The 19,861-nt window shown below is 43.6% G+C and overlaps 2 protein-coding genes across 9 annotated transcripts; one reads left to right on the top strand and one right to left on the bottom strand.

Moving 5' to 3' along the window:
* The first annotated feature begins 108 nt into the window (after positions 1–108).
* On the top strand, positions 109–8,557 carry LOC120902219 (zinc finger protein 235). Of its 5 annotated transcripts, XR_005739390.1 has the most exons (6): positions 109–330; positions 404–650; positions 710–945; positions 1,019–1,165; positions 1,241–2,095; positions 8,412–8,557. XR_005739390.1 is itself a non-coding variant. In XM_040310784.1 (5 exons), exons 2-5 carry the CDS (start codon positions 525–527, stop codon positions 2,001–2,003), a joined length of 1,272 nt encoding a protein of 423 aa, XP_040166718.1. In that variant the 5' UTR covers positions 109–330; positions 387–524; the 3' UTR covers positions 2,004–2,150. The 5 variants fall into 5 exon arrangements, 4 of the variants coding, with proteins under 4 accessions (XP_040166718.1, XP_040166717.1, XP_040166719.1 ...); XM_040310784.1 differs by lacking the exon at positions 8,412–8,557 and having other exon boundaries at positions 387–650; positions 1,241–2,150; XM_040310783.1 differs by lacking the exon at positions 8,412–8,557 and having other exon boundaries at positions 1,241–2,150.
* On the bottom strand, positions 2,083–19,091 carry LOC120902218 (calmodulin-lysine N-methyltransferase). 4 transcript variants are annotated; one of them, XM_040310780.1, is made up of 3 exons: positions 18,881–19,091; positions 18,133–18,815; positions 2,083–5,337 (listed from the first exon to the last, which is right to left on the bottom strand). In XM_040310780.1, the coding sequence occupies exon 3, from the start codon at positions 5,175–5,177 to the stop codon at positions 3,771–3,773; it is 1,407 nt and encodes a 468-aa protein (XP_040166714.1). In that variant the 5' UTR covers positions 5,178–5,337; positions 18,133–18,815; positions 18,881–19,091; the 3' UTR covers positions 2,083–3,770. The 4 variants fall into 4 exon arrangements, with proteins under 4 accessions (XP_040166714.1, XP_040166713.1, XP_040166715.1 ...); XM_040310779.1 differs by having other exon boundaries at positions 18,133–19,091; XM_040310781.1 differs by having other exon boundaries at positions 2,083–5,341; positions 18,133–19,091.
* Positions 19,092–19,861: the final 770 nt, after the last annotated feature.

Below are 19,861 nucleotides of genomic sequence, written 5' to 3' on the forward strand. Positions count from 1 at the left end.
AAAAAAACGAGCTCGAAAACCATCTTTCTTTTTTCTGCGCTTTTATTGCACAGCACTGTAAACTGTCAAAAGTTCGCGTTCGTAAACAGATGGCACAAACGTAAACAAATCCCAGCCTCGAACAGCGTCTCGCTGGGCAGCTACAAAATAATGAAATTTTGTAAAGAAAAACTCATTTTTTCTAGTTAAATGTACATTCATCACGTGATCTGTGTTATAGGCGAATAGTAGAACGTTTGGAAATAAGGAATTAACCGGTAATGTATTTATTATAGCAACAAAGCAAAACAAAGAAAGAACAACACAAGTGAAAGATGCATTTCGTACGATGTAAGTGCCATTAATTCGGTGTATTAATTTAACTTTTATCAAATAACAACCACTAGCTTTTATGTTTTAAAAGGACGTTTTAGCTAGAGATACTGGTTTCTACAGCAATTATTAACTCTAAACGCTCCATGTAAACAACCGTGCGACGAAACGCCGTACACAGCACTTTGCAATTAGTACTTTAATCACCAATCATGGATTACAACATTAGTCGACTGTGCCGCGTGTGCCTGGAGGAGGGAGTGTTTACATCAATATTCAGCACCGATCTGGTCGCAATGGCACCGGCCAATATGCTCGTAATGTGTGCCAACATAAAGGTAAGGAAATGTGCAATCGAATGAACCGGAATCAGATAACAAAGGGTGCAACATTACAGGTATCGAGAGACGATGGACTTCCCAGCACGATCTGCAACAACTGTATGTACCGGCTCGGGGTAGCATTTCACCTAAAGCAGCAGTGTGAAAATTCCGACATGAGACTGCGCCAGTACATGAACGGAGGCTCGGCCATGAGCTACAGCTACACGCTGGACAAGGAAACGATGACTGACGAATCGTGGCTGCTGTCGGGCATGGACCATAAAGGCGACGATCAAAAGTCGCCGGAAAAGTGCGCGTCTAGTGAATACTTCTCTCACCCCTAAGAGTGAGGGTTTTATAACACTTTTCCTTTTGATTTGTAGAAAAACAAACAGTAAAAAACGATACCGAGTCAAACTGCCCGAGGAGCGCAAGAAGAGGGGGCCAAAACCGATGCCAAAAATTCCACAAACATGCTACCAGTGTCACAAATCCTTCAAGTGTGCCGCTCAACTGCAAATGCATCTGCGGTATGGTGTAAAAACATCCAAAGCAAATTATTATCTTTATCAAATAATTTCCCCTTTTTTCCTCTTTTTTCACAGCACACACTCGGGCGAAAAGCCGTACGCATGCAATCTCTGTCCCCGCCGGTTCGCCCAAAAGCACAACCTTGCCATCCACCTGCGGACGCACACGGGCGAACGGCCGTACCAGTGTGAGATCTGCAGCAAACAGTTCTCCGCCCTGGGGAACTTTCAGGCGCACAAAAAGATACACACGAACGAGCGGGATCACGTGTGCCCGTCCTGCAACAAGGGCTTCATTACGTCGGGCGATCTGACCCGGCACATGATCTCACACTCGGGCATCAAAAACTATCACTGTGATATATGTGCGAAAAGCTTCAGCCGGAACCGTGACATGATGGCACACAAGCGCAAGATGCATCTGGAAGAGTGTGGCAACGAGTGCTACAAGTGCCACGAGTGTCACAAAGTGTTCGCCACCCTGAACAATCTGAACGTTCACATGAGGGTGCATGCGCAGGAGGTAAACGTGGCGGATCCGGTGGGTGAGCTTATGCCACCACACGGACAACAGCAGCAGCAGCAGCAGCAGCAGCAACAGCACCAGCAGCACCACCAGCAGCAGCAGCTCCAGCATCAGCTCCATCACCAACAACAGGCACATCAGCAGGTTCCGGTACCACTCGCCCTCCCACCACACGCACTCGGTCCACCGGGCTCGCTTGGCGTTGGGTTGGGTATGTTACCATACCCGTCCTCCCACGTGCCAACCCATCCACCGGCACAGGTAGCGTACCACAGTCAAATCCATCCAGCACAGCGGCTACACCCGTACTAAAATGGGGCATACATCACCAAGGCTCGGCACCAAGGGGGAAATTGTCATCACAGTATGGAAAGGATCATCACACACACAATTGCATACATAAGGTAATTATTTATTTAAGTAATAAGTGAATAAAATTTGTATCTGCACCGAAAAGGAGTTCCTTTTTTTATTGCTCTTCTTTGTCTGGTTTGCTGGTACGGGCATTTATAACGACCCTTAGAGTAGGCTAGTGGATATAATGGACCGAACAGCGCTCGATCAACCACAACCGATTCGTGGATCGTGGATTTTCTATCTATTAATTGAAGTTTTAACTCTATCGAACCTAACGCACGCGGGAGTGTACAAACGGGATCAGTTGCTTGTGGTGTCAGTGATACTGGACTTTATGGAATTGCAACACACATGTTTCGCGATTGTATCGGTACGGGTGGAAAATCTGGATTCGAGGGGGCTTTAGAAGGATAAAATTAATATAAAAAAATTAAATAAACTTATATGGTCGCAATTTACTCTTCCCTTTTTATCCAGGCTCCACTGCATTGATTGGTGTATTTGTGCGTGAAAAAGGGAACACTATTTATTTTAATTTTTCTTCTTCTGTTACCTACCTATACCAACAGCCCTGCCAACAATGCGTCATGCACCTACACTCACGACCTCTCTGACTCAGAACGTGTTTTTTATTGCTTGCACACCCATTTGGCACGCCTTTTTGCTGTGGGTGGTGTGGCAAAGTACACGGTGGCGCGTGAACTTGCCATGCATTTGCCTCCAGCCAAGCGGCAAATGTAGTACATCCAAATTTAGAACCGAAAGAAAGGAAGCCGGTGATGCTTTTGAATGGAGTTCTAGAGTATCGCAAAACAATAAACATTCAAAACGTTGCGCATGCACCACATTCCGACACACAAACACACTTCGGACTATCTCTGTCTGTACTGTTTGCGTTTCATTAATAAAATGGCACATGTAGCTACTAGCTGTGCGTACAGAGACTAAACCATTACGCAGCGGCTCCCCCAACACGCAAACGCTTCCGTTTGTTGTGTAGACTAGAGCTAATTTAGGCTTGCTTGGCTTTGTTTTTTCTTCTCACCTCTCCCCCCTTATCTATTCCAATGGTTTTCCACTTCCCTACCCTATCACATAAAGGATGTATCCACATGTCCGGTCTACATCCCATCCTAAGGTTGAATACTTTTGAATCGCTCCAATGCTCTTCCTCTCTCTCGCAACGCTGTTTTTGGCAAATTTCGCCTTCGCTCTTTGGTGGCACCACTTTGCTTGGTTTTAGAACGCCTTTTACTAACGAACACAACGAAGCATCCGCTCCACACGATCTATGAAAATCGAACGCCACTGCTTGGGCAACTATAAATACTTACCGTGCTTGTAGTGGGAAAATTGAGTTTGTATGTTGGATGCATCTCCTGCAACCTTGCGTCCGGTCCGGGTTTCCCGCTTAAGTGCATCCATTATTGGTCCTCTTTTAACCTGATCCGCACACGTGCTCGAAGCTTCCGTTCTCTTTGGTGTTTGTGTGTGTGTGTGGAAGTGTGGAAGGCTTACAATTAAATTACAACTACCCAGCAACTAAAGACCCGGTCGACCAGGCCACAACGGCAAAAAAAAAACGCATGGAAGACCTCTTTGGCTTGGTCATCGTGTTTGTGCACGTGCGTGTTTCTGGAATTAGGATCTGCAGTGGAGGAAAACGAACGAGGGCCCAGCCTGCTCAGCCCAACCAAATACTGTGTAGCAACGTGGTGCACCTCACAACCGGTGCAACATGCTGCCGGCGCCACCGCACTGGCCGTACTTGTACATCTTCACCAGCAGCGGATAGTGCACGTTCTCGTCGTACCCGTCCGTCTGCTTCAGCTCGAGATGCCGCGCCCAGATCGCTTCGTTGTAGCACTGCAGCAGCTCGTAGTGGAAGCCCCGGGCGACACACTCGTCCAGAAACAGGCCCAACGTTTGACCGCGGCGCGGGGCCGTGATCAGCGCGACACCTTCGTCCGCCAGCAGTTGCCAGATCGTGTCGATCAGCTGCGATCGGGACTCGTCGAAGAACAGGCAGTCGGCGGACAGGATGAAGTGGTACCGCTCGTTCGGAGGTTCCCGGTCCGTCCGGGCCGTCTGTTCCCACTTCAGCACGGACGATTTGATCGTACAGTTGAACTTGTTCAGCACGAGCGAGTGGCGCACATTCTCCACCGACAGCTCGTTCCCGTCGGTCACGTGCACGAAGGCGGGCTGGCCGTACTTCGCCAGCACCAGCCCGGCCAGACAGGTCATACCACCCCCCAGCTCCAGCACCGACGTCCCCTCGAACTGGGACAACCGGGAAAGGATGTAGTAGGCGAGCGCTTCCTCCGACGGCCACACGCAGATGTTCCCGGTGTTGTTGAACCCGATCAGCTCACTCGCCGTCCAGGGCCGCTCGGGCCCAATCAGCCGGATCTTCAACCGGTACCGATCGTACAGCCGGTACACGTACACGTTCTCGTCCTTCTCGTCCCCGGCCCGATCCGCCTCGATCAGGTTAAACTTGGCGAACTGATCGTCCTCGCTCGAATCGTGCCGGAGCGCCTTCGCCAGCAGCTTCCAGCGTCGCCGGGCGTTCACCGTGTTGTGGCGCTTCCGCTCCAGTGCGTCCTCCAGCTCGCGCGCCACATCGGCCCGATTGTTGTTGTTGTTGGCCGTATCGTCCTGGCCGGCGGGTGGACTATTTTTATCACCGCTCGGCTCGACTGGCTTGGGGAGTAGCACGGCCGGCTGGCCCTGATGCAACAGCCGTGCCGACCATCGGGTGTCCGCATCTGCGCCACCAATCGGCACTGTGGGTGGCGTGATTGATGTGACGGCAGGGCCGGAGCACGATGCGCCCTCAACACGCCGTTGCCGTCGCAACGATTTAATTGGATTATTCTCCCCATCGCAGGGTCCGGCGAGAGGCCGGGCGGGCGATGGCGCTCGGTCGGCCGGCCCATCGGTGACGACCACCCGATCCGGTGTCACCTGTTGCTGGTCTGACATTTTCCAATTTATGTCATCTTCGTGTTGTCGTCGCCGCCTCCATTGCCACCGGTCGTCCGTGGCGTCTTGCACGCTGGCACCCGTTTCTGGCGCTTCGTCCCGGGCCGTTTCGTCCCCGTCCGTCGTGCCGACCGAGCGCATTGCGTTGTGTTACACGTGTTTTTTTGTAGTTATTGCGTTCGTTGCGTTGCTTCGTTCCGCGTCAACGGTAACTGTCCATGCTCGTGGCTGCTTGCCGATTCCAAGGATTGAGATTCGGTTAATGCCGGAACACAGTTGAATGGGTAATTTGTTGATACATCTGTCTTGGACAATTGGAAGAAAAGTAAGAGACAAGAAAAGAAGAAAATGGTATAAATGTATTAGAATGAGCAGATATATATCACGCACTGTCAGTGTCGAGCAATCGAACGAACTCGAGGCAACGGATGAAATGGTTTACTGGTTTGCTAGCGGTAGGGTTTATTTATAACAATCAATTCCCGCGTGTAACCTTACATCTTCAGCTGCCTGTGTCTATCCTCCGCTCCGCTCATCGGCCGGTGCGCTAATGCACGCGATTTTATAGTCTAGTCTAGTGCGCCCTATTGGTACGAAACTGTTGGCCACGATTCACGGCATGTTTGCCATTTGTTAGCCATTGCAATAACAACACACACACACACACGTGCCACCCGTCTAGTTCGTCGCTCGTCGTTCAATGACGAGGCAGAGGGAGAGACACAGCACACACACCGATTTCCACTTGAGACCTTTCAGATGCTTTCGAAACGATGGGAATGATGCACTCCCCCCAAGCAAAACCCCTCTAATGAACGGGGCCTTCTTTTTCGGGGTGGAGATTTTACACCGTAGTACGCTGGGGATACACTCCACTCGATAAAGGTTTGTTGGCTGCCGTTCAACTTTGGAATGGATGTGCAACCCCCGGTGTGTGGGGGAGAAACAATCGCTAACCGGTATGGAAGGATGGAACAGATAAACACAGCACAGCACATAAAATTCAAAACTGAACAGTTGACGTGCAAATGGGGGATATGCGTCTGAGATAGCACCGGTGGAAGGAGCAGGAGGAAGGAGGTGGATCTGATAATCAATTTGCTTACCAAAAATGTCTTCTATACGCGAGCGCGCTTATCAGGTTCGGGCAAACGGTAATGAGGTTCTGATAAGTGAACCTTGCGTTACTAAAACTTGGGAGAGGTACACTGTGGGAGACGTGGAAGCGCGTATGCGTGCACAATGCGAGATAAATAGGGTGATATAGTAAATTAACGGACGATAGAAGATAGAAGCAGCCGAAGCAAGAAGGGTGTGACGCAATAACGCTCGCAGATGATTAGATTTAGGTCACATCGCGATCACGCGATGTGTTCAATCTTTGCTTTCTTGGAATCTGCTCAACAGTTGCTGATAAAACATAATTTGGCTGTTGGATCTTTCGATGTGGGTGTTTTTTATGTGTCTCATTTAATCTTATCAATTCTTATTTGATTGTCTCGGAGATTGCTGTTCTATTTCTGGTTGTTTGTACGTTAATAACCTAATCAAAATTTAATCGAACATCAAATCGAACAGTAAATGATACCTTGGAATTGAAAAGAAATACTTTTATCAAGACAGAATATCGCGTTAGGAGTAATCCAATTTATTGCAGATAGTAGAGCCTTTAAGTAACTAATGCATAACTAGACTTAAAATGGTTGCAGAAAACATTAAAAAGAAAAACGAAATTTACCGTTAAATGAACAATCTATAGGCACAGAGTATAACTGTTAACACATAAATTAAGAGATCAAAACATGAATAAAGCCAAAAGTACATCCCTTTCGCTTAGCAAATTAAAGATGGGTCGCTCTGATTCAAATTCAAGAATCTAAATGAATCTCCAAAGTTAATGAAATCTGAATTAAAAATTTTGAGGTTGAAGGTTCTTCTAATATGCATAAGTCTCTAAAGATTCTCGAGATACTATGGAGTCATGAATCTCTAAATACACACATCGACCGACAACGTCCGTAGAGCACAGAGATTAATAAGATTTATGAATCTTTGAAGAACCGTGACTTTTGAAAAGATTAATCAATCTTTAAAGCTTCCGAGGTAGATCTTTAGAGATTTGAGTTCTGATTTTGAAGGTTCTTCTATTACTGAAGGTTCATGCTAATGCATCTTTATGTAATGTGTAATATGATGTAATATGACCAATATTAAAACAAACTCTTTCATTACTCAAAACGCTTGATATTCCATTTGCTGGGCTGTCGTAATGTGAATTAAAATCATCACTCGAAATACACCTATTTTTACTTATTTTCCCATTTTGCATTCGTGTATTAGATTCTCCTTCTGGCCATCACTTACCAAGGCAATTGGTTTTTGTGTTATGTATCCGAAAGCTCTTATTTTTATAGTTAAACAAAACTCTTACTTAGCATTCGTAGTGCATAGTCCTGCATGTTGAGGAATACGGTCAATTGGGACTTTTGCGGTACCGATATTATGGCTGTTTGCTCCAATAGATCGCATCTTTTTTGGCGATCTTTATCAGCATTCAAATCGATTTTTATTGACTATAAGCAAGGTCGTGCGGCTTTTTTTAGCGAAAATAGAAGCTTCGTTGTGACAATTTGGTAATACATTTAATGCTCAAAGTATTTTATGAATTTTTATACTAATATAGTAGTATACTTTCCTATCTTTTTGATGTTCTACAGGTTGGCTGTTTGGCCGCTCATTCATACAACCGTTTATTTCTTACACTCCACAAAACACATACTTTTTTTTTACAAAAGTTACCATTTTTGGAGCTTACAATGAGAATACTACATCCACCGGTAGTGAAATTTCTAATAGAGGAATAGAAAGCCTAAAGATGATGCTTCAAAATGAGTCTACCACGCACACCATAGTCCTGTGTTGAATATTCAAGGAAACTATTGTTATAAACATGTGGGCAGTTGTTTCTTACCCTGGCAAATCCTGTGTTTACAGGGTTTCTCAATGTTTTTTGGTTGCTTCCCATATTTGTTTGGTGTGTTCCCACGAATTTTTGGGCATTTCCCAGATTTGTCTGGGTTCAATTGTATTGCTGTCTAATGGAACGATACCAATACATCCTGGAAACGAAACGAAAATCTTTGGGATACGATAAAGAATATGATAGTGTTACACTTGCCGAGTGCCTACAAATCAAAAGATTGAAATATTGATATTTCTTAATGATATAGAAGAATAAGACAAGAAAAAGACAAAACAATGAAATATCTAACAAATTCTTCCAAATAATATAATATTTTCTAGCCTCATCAACTGACTTGAAATGTTTCATTAATCAGGATATTTGGTATATTTTTTTATTGTTATCTTCCACAGTACTGTCCTCTTCCCTCTGTTCATCTCGATCGATGCATCCAGTTTTTCGATAAATGCTGCTACGAGCCAAACAACCCATTTATTCATGATTGCGAAACAACAATAAATCACTGCAAACCACACAGTGACTTCATTGTAACACCTCCTTGACTTGCCCATAATGTAAGAAGAAAAAATAAAATTCTTATACTGTAAACTGGGCAACAGCCAGACCAGCCTCATTTTGTGGCCATCGTTTGGCTCCTTTTTCTCCATGTGACATTGAGCCGCGGTGCTGTTGGTTGCCAGTCAGATCAGTTGGTGCCAATAGTTTGTCCTGTTTTTTCCCCCCATCGGCACTCGTGCAGAATGTAGATGTCTTCAGGGTACGCAATTATTATGCTCTGAATGTATATACCCACGAATCGGATTGTGCAGCGGCCCGTGTCCTATTGGAGCACTGGTTTTCTTTCTCTCACCCTTTCTCTCTCTTTCCTTGTTTCCTTACCCCCTTACACTCAATCACAAGAAGAGCTCACTATCAAGATCTGTAAACGATCAATTTAGAAACCGTTTCAAGGATTTGTGCTGTGCGTGGTGAAGGTGGCAGAAGAAAAGAAAGGAAGCAAGCGCAATCGCAACCACCCGATTGCCAAAAGTCATGCCCGGCAAGATGGATGTAAATGGACGCTCGATTTGACCCTGCCAATGGTACTGCTGCCGCTGATGATGATGCTCATGATGATGATGATGATGGTGCAGTAATGCAGCGAGGAAAGAAGTAGGAGCACGGATCTATTGGCTTCAGCATCGAGGACACGTTCCGCGAGCACAGACGTGCAGCAGATTTATCTTCGTGTATGAAGCAGGGCGCTCATACACACAATTGCCAATTGCCAATGAGAACGGTTCGGAGCAGTGTACTGAGTCACGCTGAATAGCTGAACCGATGAAGACCAGGGCGCTGCAAGCGAAAGCGCAATCGATTGCTAAATTATGAACCGCGTATGACTGGGTTTGGACAGCATCGCGGGCCGGATTATGTGGTTATTGTTCTTAAAAATAAATCCCCTTCTTTTAACTTGACAAACGGAATGATTTACAGTTTGATAGTTAACCCCCCACACTGTTCTGTCGGAGGGCAACTTTTATTTTCCCAGCCACCGTTACACACCGAGGTTTGGGAGTTTGGGACGGTCAATTTAATTGCTAGCAGTACCATACGATTTTACTAGTACTCGAGCGCTCTCTGTCCGGCCGATGGTTGTACGTAGGGAGCGGCGGTGAACATTGCGTTTTAAATGCCAAAAGGGAACTCTTTGCAAACCATGCGGAACACCATGAAACAGTATGCGATGTAGGCTGCGGTGAATGGTGAACCAGGGGCAACGGGCAACAACGGCGACGACAGTGATGCTGACGGTCGAATAAAAATATCGCCAACAAATGGGCGAGCAAATCTAATATCGTTAATTTGAATGTTGAGCAAAATGAAACAGGCGGTGGGGAGGTAGCACAGGCAGAGGAGGATCTGTGCACGGTACGGCCGCACAGGTGGATCGCACCAGTTACGACTTATAAAAGCCGTGGACAGATACACGAACACTCACACACACACGCTAGGGGTCTAGCGCTGGGATGTCCAAGTCAATCGTGTCAAGGATGGGAACGAAGCGCCAAGCGTGCGGGTTTTATTCCTTCTCTCTTTTGCGTTCGCTTTGAAGCAGCTAGTAGATGATTATTCACCCTGTCGTTGCGGGAGAAGCGGGGTAGAAATAGGGAATGAGAAATAGAGGAGAGAGAAAAAAAAGACAGAAATCTTTCAAACACACAACCAATGTAACACAGCGCGTCACTGGCCACGCGTTGTCTGCTGGGGAAGGTTTAATTACACCTTCCTTCCTTCTGGACTGGTCGGAACGGCTCAAAAGCCAACCGTTGCCTGAAAGGGGGAGGCAGAAAGAAAGCAAAAACGAACAAAAAAAGTTGCCACAAATAATCGCGAGTGGCAGCAAACGCCGCTGTTCGATATGTTTCCTCATTTCTTTTTCAGCTGAAGTGTTGAAGAAAATGTGTATTCTTTTTTTTTCGCTTTTCAATGTTTTTTTTTTTTTATTTCGTTCCTGTGTAACAGTTATAACTCATTTCTTGTTGCGCTTGTGGTCGGACGGTTCAAGTGGGTTCGTTGATGTGATGAGTGTATTAAATGGAGCATAATTTACTGCTCACTGCGCCTGGATTGGATGAAAGCAATGATGTAAGAAAGATGGCAATGCATTTAAAAATCACTTCAATTTGGTAGGTAGTGAAGGAAATGTATGGAGGATAGTTAAGTAATGAAGCGTGATTACATATTTTAAACGAAGCAATATAAATGTATGCATTACAAGATAGGATAATGTTTTGAAATCGGATAGACGAAGCGAATCTTAATTGCCAATGTATTGAAATGTTGAAATCAAGCGTTCTGTCATTGTTTGTACACATTTTTTGCTGGTCTATTACAGCACAATATTTGGTAATTTAGGGTCAGAAGTTTTTATACTATATTTTGTGCACTAAGCGACATTAACATTTCCTAGCGTAATTCCTTATAGACATATTAAACATATTAAACATATTTTTCAGCGCATACAAAATGCTGTTCGACATGGATTTGACATTTCATATCCATCATAATAATTTTTAATTTCTACTGCATGATTTTCAACACGACTTTCAGCTGGATTGAGTTTGGCAGTTCTTTGTTATGTGTTGAAAACCATGTGTTGAAACTGAAATTTCATTTTGAACCAAATAAACCATTTGACAGCTGTTGAAAAACATCTTGGATGCGGTGAATAACAATGTTTACATTCAAAACTGACATGGAAAACTCTGTATGAACGATCACACAAAATTAGAATAGATTGTTAACTATTGTTTTATGAATCAAAAAACACCAATTGAAAGAAGATAATATGCATAAATTAATTCATTAACGCTTCAACGAGCTGCTTTCGTGCTTTTTCACCGGGGCTTGAGGCCGGATTGTACAGGGTTTTCCAAGTCAGTTTCGAATGTAAACATTGTTATTCACCCAGATGTTTTTGAACAGCTATCAAATGGTTTATTTATTTCAACATAAAATTTCAGTTTCAACTGTCAAACTCAATCCAGTTTGAGTCGTGTTGAAAATCATGCTGTAGAAATTAAAAATTATTTTGATGAAAATGAAATGTGTGATCGATGTGGAACAACATTTTGCATGCGATGAATAACATTGTTTACATTCGAAACTGACTTGGAAAACTCTGTACCACCCGACGATAGATGAAGTGTTTAAAATCATGCTGAAGAAATTAAAAAAATGCCTTCAATTCTCACGTTCCTTGGAAACCCCTGTAATGTTAATGCCTGGAAATGTGTAAATTTTGCTTTGTTTTAGGTCGAATTATTTCGTCATTAATTGTGCCAATGTGTTGAACATACAGGGTTTTTTGAGTCAATTATCAATGTCTACAAACAAATTCATTGCTTGTAAGATGTTTTTCGACTGCTGTCAAATGTTGTATTTGCATCACAATAATGTTTCAGTTCTTTCACATGATTTTCAACACGACTCAAACTGGATTGAGTTTGAAAGTTATTTGCTATGTATTGAAAATCATGTGTAAGAACTGACATTTTATTGGGTCGTCAAAACAATATAAAATAGCTGTTGAAAAACATCTTGCAGGCGGTGAATAATGATGTGCACATTCTAAAATGACTTGCAAGACACTGTAATAGAAAATTGTTTGTTGTAAGAATTTGTGGGAATTTGAAGGATCTAAATATGATTTTTTTAAATACCTTCATAAAAAGAAAGATCATCTGTATAGTCTTTAAACTCTTCAACAAAATTAATGTAAATCACCAGCCCGGTATAACGAAAGACACAAGGATTAAATGTCTCGAGCAAATCGAATGTATTGTCTGTTATGGCGTACGATATGAATGATGAAATAACTGATATAACCACACACACTCATTTAACCACCACAAAAGTCACAAATCCCTTATACCACAAGTAAACGTTGCAATAGAACTAGCAACTAATTTGTATTCTTCTCGCACAATAAACGAAACTGTCCTTTCATTGAGTTATGGGAAGAGTTTTGCCTCATTACGTTCCACATAATTACCGATTCACCCAGTAATGCCCAACAGCGGGCACGGCGATGCCAGCGACGAAGGCGACGATGACATTAGCACTCCTAATTTGCACAATGGCTCATAATTTCTTCGCTTCACGCAAAAGGTCGGCGCGCGGTTGCCCGCAAACCCAGACCGACCAGACCTTTGGGTAAATACGGCGGGATTGTGCAATTGTGCACCTTCGTGCGCAAAGGGAAACGTACATAAAATGCATCGCTTCTAGCTGGTCCGGCGGAAGAAGTCATCATCGTCGTCGTTGTCGTCGCCGCCAGCTCAGTGGTCAGCCAAGGTGTCGTTTTTATGTTTGTTTGTTTGCGCGTTGTCTAGCCTGACAGGCTCAGCTGTTGTGCTTTGCTCAACAAGATGCCACTCCCGCGCGAAAGGGTGACCGGTAGGAATAGAATGCATTTCGAACCAATTATCCTATAAATAAAGTAGTGTGCTGCCCCGCCCGTGTGGATGCTGTTTGTTCGATCGGCACTCGCTCTTAAAACTATAACCTTGACTGTGAAACGGTGCTAAGGAAATTCACGGTGGTTGAAAAATGAAACGGTGGCGTTGCATAACGAGCAAAGGGTTCGATTATACTCGATCGATTGAATTGCCCGTAGTTTCGTGTATCATATAAATATTATTCTATCCAACCAGACTGTGGAGCAGAGTAAACAGCCAGTATTTAATCATACCAATCCGAACAGCTTACTTTTGCACAAGCAGAAAAAAGCAGAAAAAAGCAGCAAAAAACCCGCAATTAAATCGTGCGACAGAAGGTTTAGAGAATTTATTTTATGAACGTCTAGCTGGGTGCGTCGAGCGTTCGCAATAAAAGCTAGGCCAAAGGAAGTCCCGGTCTGAGAATTCAAGAATGAACGCGGTTTTTTTACCGCTGTTTTCCTCCACCACCCCGTTTATAAGACGAATTGATACTCAAAACACATGTTTTAGTTCATTTTTCAATTTGTTTCATTAAGCGGCTGCTGAAAAACACGGTGGCACGATCGTTTATCTGATGTCTCGTTTTTCTTTCGATCCCACCTCTACCTCCCTAGACGATGAGAAGAGAGGAGTGAGTTTCTGTTGCTGCTGCTGCTGCTGCCGCTACTTACCTCGCAGTCTGTTTCTTTCATTGGGATGTGGTTTACATTTTTGCGATCTTCTCCCACATGTTTACACAACGGGCAGGCGTGTGTGTGTGTGTGTGTAGTAGCGCCCCCAGGACAGCAGATGGCCTACCGAAAGCAGCCGGGTGTTTCCTTGATATTCCAGCACGGCGAAAGAGCACGATCGTGAAGGGGAAAGGCGGTGAACAGCCAAAGAGCACGGGGGAAAAGTTTAGTTTAAACTATGTGTGTGTGTTTTTTTTTGCTACTGTTGCTCGCTGGACTGAAACGATCGTACGCCTACACACGGGGCAAGTGTGATCGGGGTGTCCTTCAAACCATCGCCGCTCGGGGCTGACCCGTGGCGTCCGGTGTGGTCTCCGGATGGCGGAAGATCAGCGACAAAATTTATGAATGAAATCTTATTTCAAGACCCAAGGAGACGAGCGGAAAGGGAAGAGAATGTGTGAAAGAGAGAGAGAGAGAGAGACCTAGAGGCTAAAAAAACACGATCATGTCCTCTCTCATCCTCGTTTGTTGGTTTGTTTCTTTTCTTTTTTTTTTCTCCGCCATCCGAAGAAGCGACTTTTAATAACAAATTATTTTTACCTCACCAAAAAAAAAACCGATTGGCGGCTCTACTTCTGCGGTACGACGGAATCGTTGAGCCAAACGATTACAAAAAATGAAATAAATTTGATCACAATCGCACACGGCATCGCCTGCCTGACTGCCGCGAGCCTTTCGCGTGAACTTTTATTTCTAGACCAGGCAGTTTCTATACTTAGCCCTCCCCAGGGGAAAGGGGGAGCGGTTTGAAGGGTAAGGGATTGAAATGAAAATAAAAAGAAGAAGAGGAGAGAAAAAAACAAACGCCCTCCGAAAAACCACTCAAATGTCGCCTGCGATCGGGGCCGGATATTTTCAAAACCCCCGCGATTTAATTTGGCGATGAATTGTGAAGCCAAAATCACACACGGCGCGAGACTAATTAGACACGCGGACAACAAAAATAATACACCCAAACACACAAGCTATAAGCGTTCGATCGAGCAGGGATAAATGGGATAAAGGGTTTAATTTTAATACCCCTAGCAAATGGTACAAATCCAGCAACAGGGTCTTGGGTTTTGGGACGCTCGTGTCATATTGGTTTTATGATTTGTTTGTTTGTTTGTTTGTCCGTGGAATCACCGCAGTAAACAATCTAAGACGGTGGGCTGCAATTGCGCTCGGAGCCGAGTTTTACTATGTCGTCCGTGCAACCGCAAAACCGTGCGGGGTGTTCTGTTTTCGTTTGTGAATGCAAATTTTACGGCCCCATGCCCCATGACCTGCCCTGCTCGACCCGGTGAAGGTGGCTGTGATGGAACACAATCAACGGTGCAAGATGTTACCGTGCCGTAGTTTTGTGGTTTTCTACTGGACGTCAGTGTTTCCCATCTGTCACTGACTGATGGATGGGGGCTTTTGGAAGCATTTTTTTCTAAATAGGAACCATTGTAATGAAATGCTATAAAATGGAGTCTTAAGCTGTCAGTACGAATAGTTATTCTAAATTGCATATTGCACGAACCATTTATAGTGTTAGGCAAATAAATATTATGTTCATGGTAGATAAAATGGAAATAAATAGAGATTGTGATGTTCATACCAGGCTTGTCGATTCGTTCTAGAGTTTTTCATAATAAACAACTGCAACGTATTGAGAATAGCTTTTATATTTCCTCAAATTGTTGTTGAACAATAATCAATGTTAAAGTAATCATTGCGTTATGAGGAGGATATTTGAAAAAAAAAATGGTTATCAGAGCACATTGTCAGAATAAAAAACACTATAATTCATGACACATTTCAAATATTCTCATTGAAAAAACATGAAGTTAATAAAAACTGGGCTATTTTCATAAAAAAATAAGATAATTTTTTTAAAACTAATCAGGAGTTGGTGATAAAATATATTATTTGACTACGCATAATGTTATTCGCATATTCATTTGGATATTCATTACTAGTTTACTAGTTAATTTTGAACAGTGAATCTGAATACAGCATTTCAATAATTTATTTATGATAAAATAATTACAATTTATCTTAAAAGTGGCAAGATCGAAAAAATAAACATTTGTAGAAACCTGTGTACAACTATGAAATAAAAAAAATTCTAATATATATACAAGCACTCTTCTTCTGTGAAATATTATACAATATAATATTGGAAACATGCGCTAGTAAGAGCTGTTTGTGATCGCATAAGTTGATATGCATGTAAAATAAAAAAAAAATTATATTAAAAAATTGTACATAAACGCTTTTTGACGTATTGAACGAAGCATTTTTTTATTTTTTGTTCTTTTTATTTTATTCAAGCTATACATTATTTTTTATGTTATCTATTATACATAACCTAATGGCCAATACAGCTAAAATAACTGTGAGTGGCTAGACAGCTATTTGGAAATTTGCTACATGGTTAGTTCAACGACATGGTCAAATCACAACTTGCTAGTACAGCTGACGTGTGCAGCTTAACCTATCTAAAGCTAATAAATAACATAAAAAATAATGTATAGCTTGAATAAAATAAAACTTTCAACCTTAATCTAGGTAAATTTAACCTATGTACAACCCTCGAGGTAAGCATATTGTGAATGAATAAATAAAATGAAACGAAAGTAGCGGGTTTGCTGGGGAAATATGATCCTCTGAAGCAAAACGCACCTTTCTTGATTTCTTATGAAAAACGCATCCTTGGTTGCAAAAAAAGTAGTCACCAGTGAGGAGCAAACTAAACTACATTCATTATGAAAATTATACAGCTCTGGAAATACAGAAATACAAAATATACACAAAATAAAACCATTATTAGCTCGAGCACGTTTTGATGTAATTTAGCCTACCACTCCGTTAAGGGACAAAAGATCAAAAATTATTGAAGCGGGGAATACAAGCGTGGAATCAGTGCTTTAAAACACAAAAATGTGTTTGCATGTACACATTTACAGGTATTTTAATCAAAAATGTTTTAAACTATGAACGTACACATAATGCGCTCAGTAGATTGCGGTTAAGAGGCGAATGAGGCCAATCGGCTCAAAATCTCTATAAAAAAGGTAGATTGCCGCAAAATGTACCAGTTACTGCAGTTACTGCAAACTAGAATGGGTTTTTATGGTTGTCATTTACATTGGCTCGTTTTTTCCGTTGTCTTGATGCGTTGTTAAGATGCGTTTTGCCCCGTTAGTATGGAGCATTTTAACCCAGCAGAGGCACATTTTGTCCTAGCCAGTTAAAAAACGTGCTAAACTTGATTGAAACTTTATAGAAAATGATACAGTAATTGTCTTCTTAGTAAAAATGATGAATGTTCCTTAACAGGTAGCTCAATTAAACCTTAAAGAAACATGTGAATTTATGAACTCTACAACCGCTAGTGAATCACGTTGAAAATTAATCAATTTTCTATTAGTGGTGCGTATTACTCCATGAATTCCTACATAAGCAGATTGCTTCAAACAGTACAACTATCAATTTATTTGCCTCAGTCCATAATACAAGCCGAATGTATTACTTTTATTCAATTTCCTCCGATGCGTCCAAAAAAAACATAAGCCTTCCAATCCAATGGAGACGCCTGGTAGCCGACGCAACGAGCGGTCACAAACCACCAGGCTGCTCCATCAGCAAACGGCAACAGCACGAAAACAGATTCATGGCAGCCCGCCGAAACTGGCCAGCAGCAATACTTATGCCCAAAGAAATTTCCATCCCCCCCACAGCAGCCAACGTACTTCTTTTTTTCATTTCCTGATTTCTGCTCACTCTCCCCCTCTCTCTCTTCCCTGCCAATCCGTACCCCTTTTTTTGCTCGATCAGAAACGGTCGATAAGAAACCGGTAGTGAAGCGTTGACCGAAATCATGATTTATGCTCGAGACAGTACTAAAAGACTAGCCGGGGAGTGGAGAGCGTGGAGAGAGAGGGGAAAAACCGCACGTGCGGTATCACGTTCAAACGCACGCACATACAAACACGTACACATAGGGAACGGCCGATCGAAAACGCATCACATAGACGGAGATAAAAAAAAAAACAGGGAAAAGAGTAGAGCATGACGAAGGGAGGGGCAAAGAACAAGAACAAAAGAGCTTCTCGTGTTTCCGCAGTCTTTGCGAAATCTATCAAGCTAAAGGTGAGCGTATGTGTGTGTGTGTGTGCGTGTGTGCGGACGATGAAGCTTGCAACCGAACCGGATTGTGTTGCGAACCCGCAACTCATCTGCAAGAAACATCCGCAACATCGAGCGCAAGGAACGAACAGCTGATAAACTGGGAAGAATCTGGGGAGGACGGGTTGTTTTTGGTTTCCCCCCCCACCCCCCCAATCGTCCCAAAACACTCCCTTCCCTGCGTCCGGAATTCTTCCCGTACCTCATCACTTGAATCACTCGTTCCGTTACCTTACCTGTCACGTTGCTTCTTCTGGCTTGGCGTTTGGCGAGAGTTGCTACGCGTGTGGAATGTTTCACTCGAGTGTGAGTTGCTCAATGTCAGAATTCAGGTTCACGGTCAACAGACAGCGGCGTGCCAGAGCGGATGCACCAACGAAAAGCGCATTGCAACAAACCACGTGGCCGGTATGCGTCTACTGTTTTGGGGGATGTGCTTTTTTTTCTTTTTTTGGTGGGCTTGTTTTTAGTTGGCAGAACGTTTTGAAAGTGATAACACACGCACACTGACACGACGGTGACGATCAAAAACCAAATCACCCGTATCACTTATTAGGAGGGTTTTTTTTTTCGAGGATGCGTTTAGCTTCCTCTTCGTCGGCCGTTTGACGAGATCGGATCACGTTCAGGTTCAGGCTTTCCGCTTCAGATTCGCACCAGCGCCGTCAACGTCGAGCAGCTGTCCTCGCACTAATTAAACATAATACTGATTGATGACCACCGCTGGCATACATACACGCACAAACGCACACATACGCACACAGACACTAGACAGTAGAAGGAATGCAAAGCTTGAGGGGTTCTGTGATGCTGGTTTGTTTGATTTTTTTTTGTTTTGTAACCAACACTTTCTGACCAGGGCAGGAAACGGACGGAATTACACGATTATTTAAGCGGCTTTTTGTTCACTTTTCTTGTTCTGTAAGCGAGCGATTTTTGAATTATTTTCTGTTCCTTATTTTGTGTCCCAATTAAGCGACTCACTTTATTGATTTCCCTACTTTCCTAACAAGTGCAGCCGGACTGGCCTGCGGACACGGTAGGATTTTGTTCTTGACGGTGGCTGTCTGGCAACTGAAACGGTTTCGAACGAACGAAAACACACACCGCGTGCGGGCAGCTGTCTCGAGAAGGCACCACTTCCACGAACTACGATGCTACCGAGCCGGAGCGTGAGACTGAACTGAGCCCGCCAGCAAGCAAGCGAGTGAGCGAAGAGCGAAATAAAACGTTTACGCGCGGAAACATCAACACAGCCGTTCACATAACGTTCTTCTCTCGGCAGAGCTTTGGTGGGATGGGTAGCAAACAAAAAACATGTTATTTGTATGTGTTTTTATTTTTCGTAAGTAAAGGGTACAAGTGTATCGAAATTAAATCAAGCCAAGAGAGCGCCAAGTGAGCACGGCCGCACAGAGTGCACTCTTAAATCGCTCGCCCGACGGACACTCGGATGTCTCTCGGATGATGCGGGTGCAGGATGATGATGCATCGAGAGGATGAGATCTCACCTCGAGCATCGACGGATTGACCACAAGGAGAGTGTGTTCTGTGTGTGTGTTTATTCAACCGCCAACAAGCGAAAGTGAAGATCAACTGCTTTGTCAATTCTCTCCTGGCGTTAAATTGGCGCTCCGAATGGATCAAACCTCTGAGCTGAGAGCCGTAGTAAGAGCAGCTCACGATTTCAGGCACGTTTTGGCGCGATTACGGCAGGTCAGGCAGTCCCAAGGGCCAACGGTTTCGGTTGCGCACTGTTTTGTACCATTTTTTTGCTTCACTCGTTTCGGGAAATGCCAGCTAAAAATGACTCAACGTGGTTGTAGTGTGTAGCCGCTAGCGAACGATGCATCTCACCGTTCGCAGACACCGTTTTGTTTTTCGGCTTATTTATTTACTCAATCCACTTGTTTCCCCCTCGTCGATTCCTTTCTCTCTCTCAAACGCGCACACGGCAATTTGTTC

The sequence above is a fragment of the Anopheles arabiensis genome, chromosome 3, assembly GCF_016920715.1.
Source record: "Anopheles arabiensis isolate DONGOLA chromosome 3, AaraD3, whole genome shotgun sequence".
Taxonomy (NCBI): domain Eukaryota; kingdom Metazoa; phylum Arthropoda; class Insecta; order Diptera; family Culicidae; genus Anopheles; species Anopheles arabiensis.

Bases quoted from the DNA above. Each gene is read 5' to 3' on its own strand.
- LOC120902219 (XM_040310784.1), top strand. From the start codon at position 525: ATGGATTACAACATTAGTCGACTGTGCCGCGTGTGCCTGGAGGAGGGA. The intron at 946-1,018 runs GTGCGCGTCTAG...TTTGATTTGTAG, and splicing joins GATCAAAAGTCGCCGGAAAA to AAAAACAAACAGTAAAAAAC. The intron at 1,166-1,240 runs GTATGGTGTAAA...CTTTTTTCACAG, and splicing joins CAACTGCAAATGCATCTGCG to CACACACTCGGGCGAAAAGC.
- LOC120902218 (XM_040310780.1), bottom strand. From the start codon at position 5,177: ATGCGCTCGGTCGGCACGACGGACGGGGACGAAACGGCCCGGGACGAA.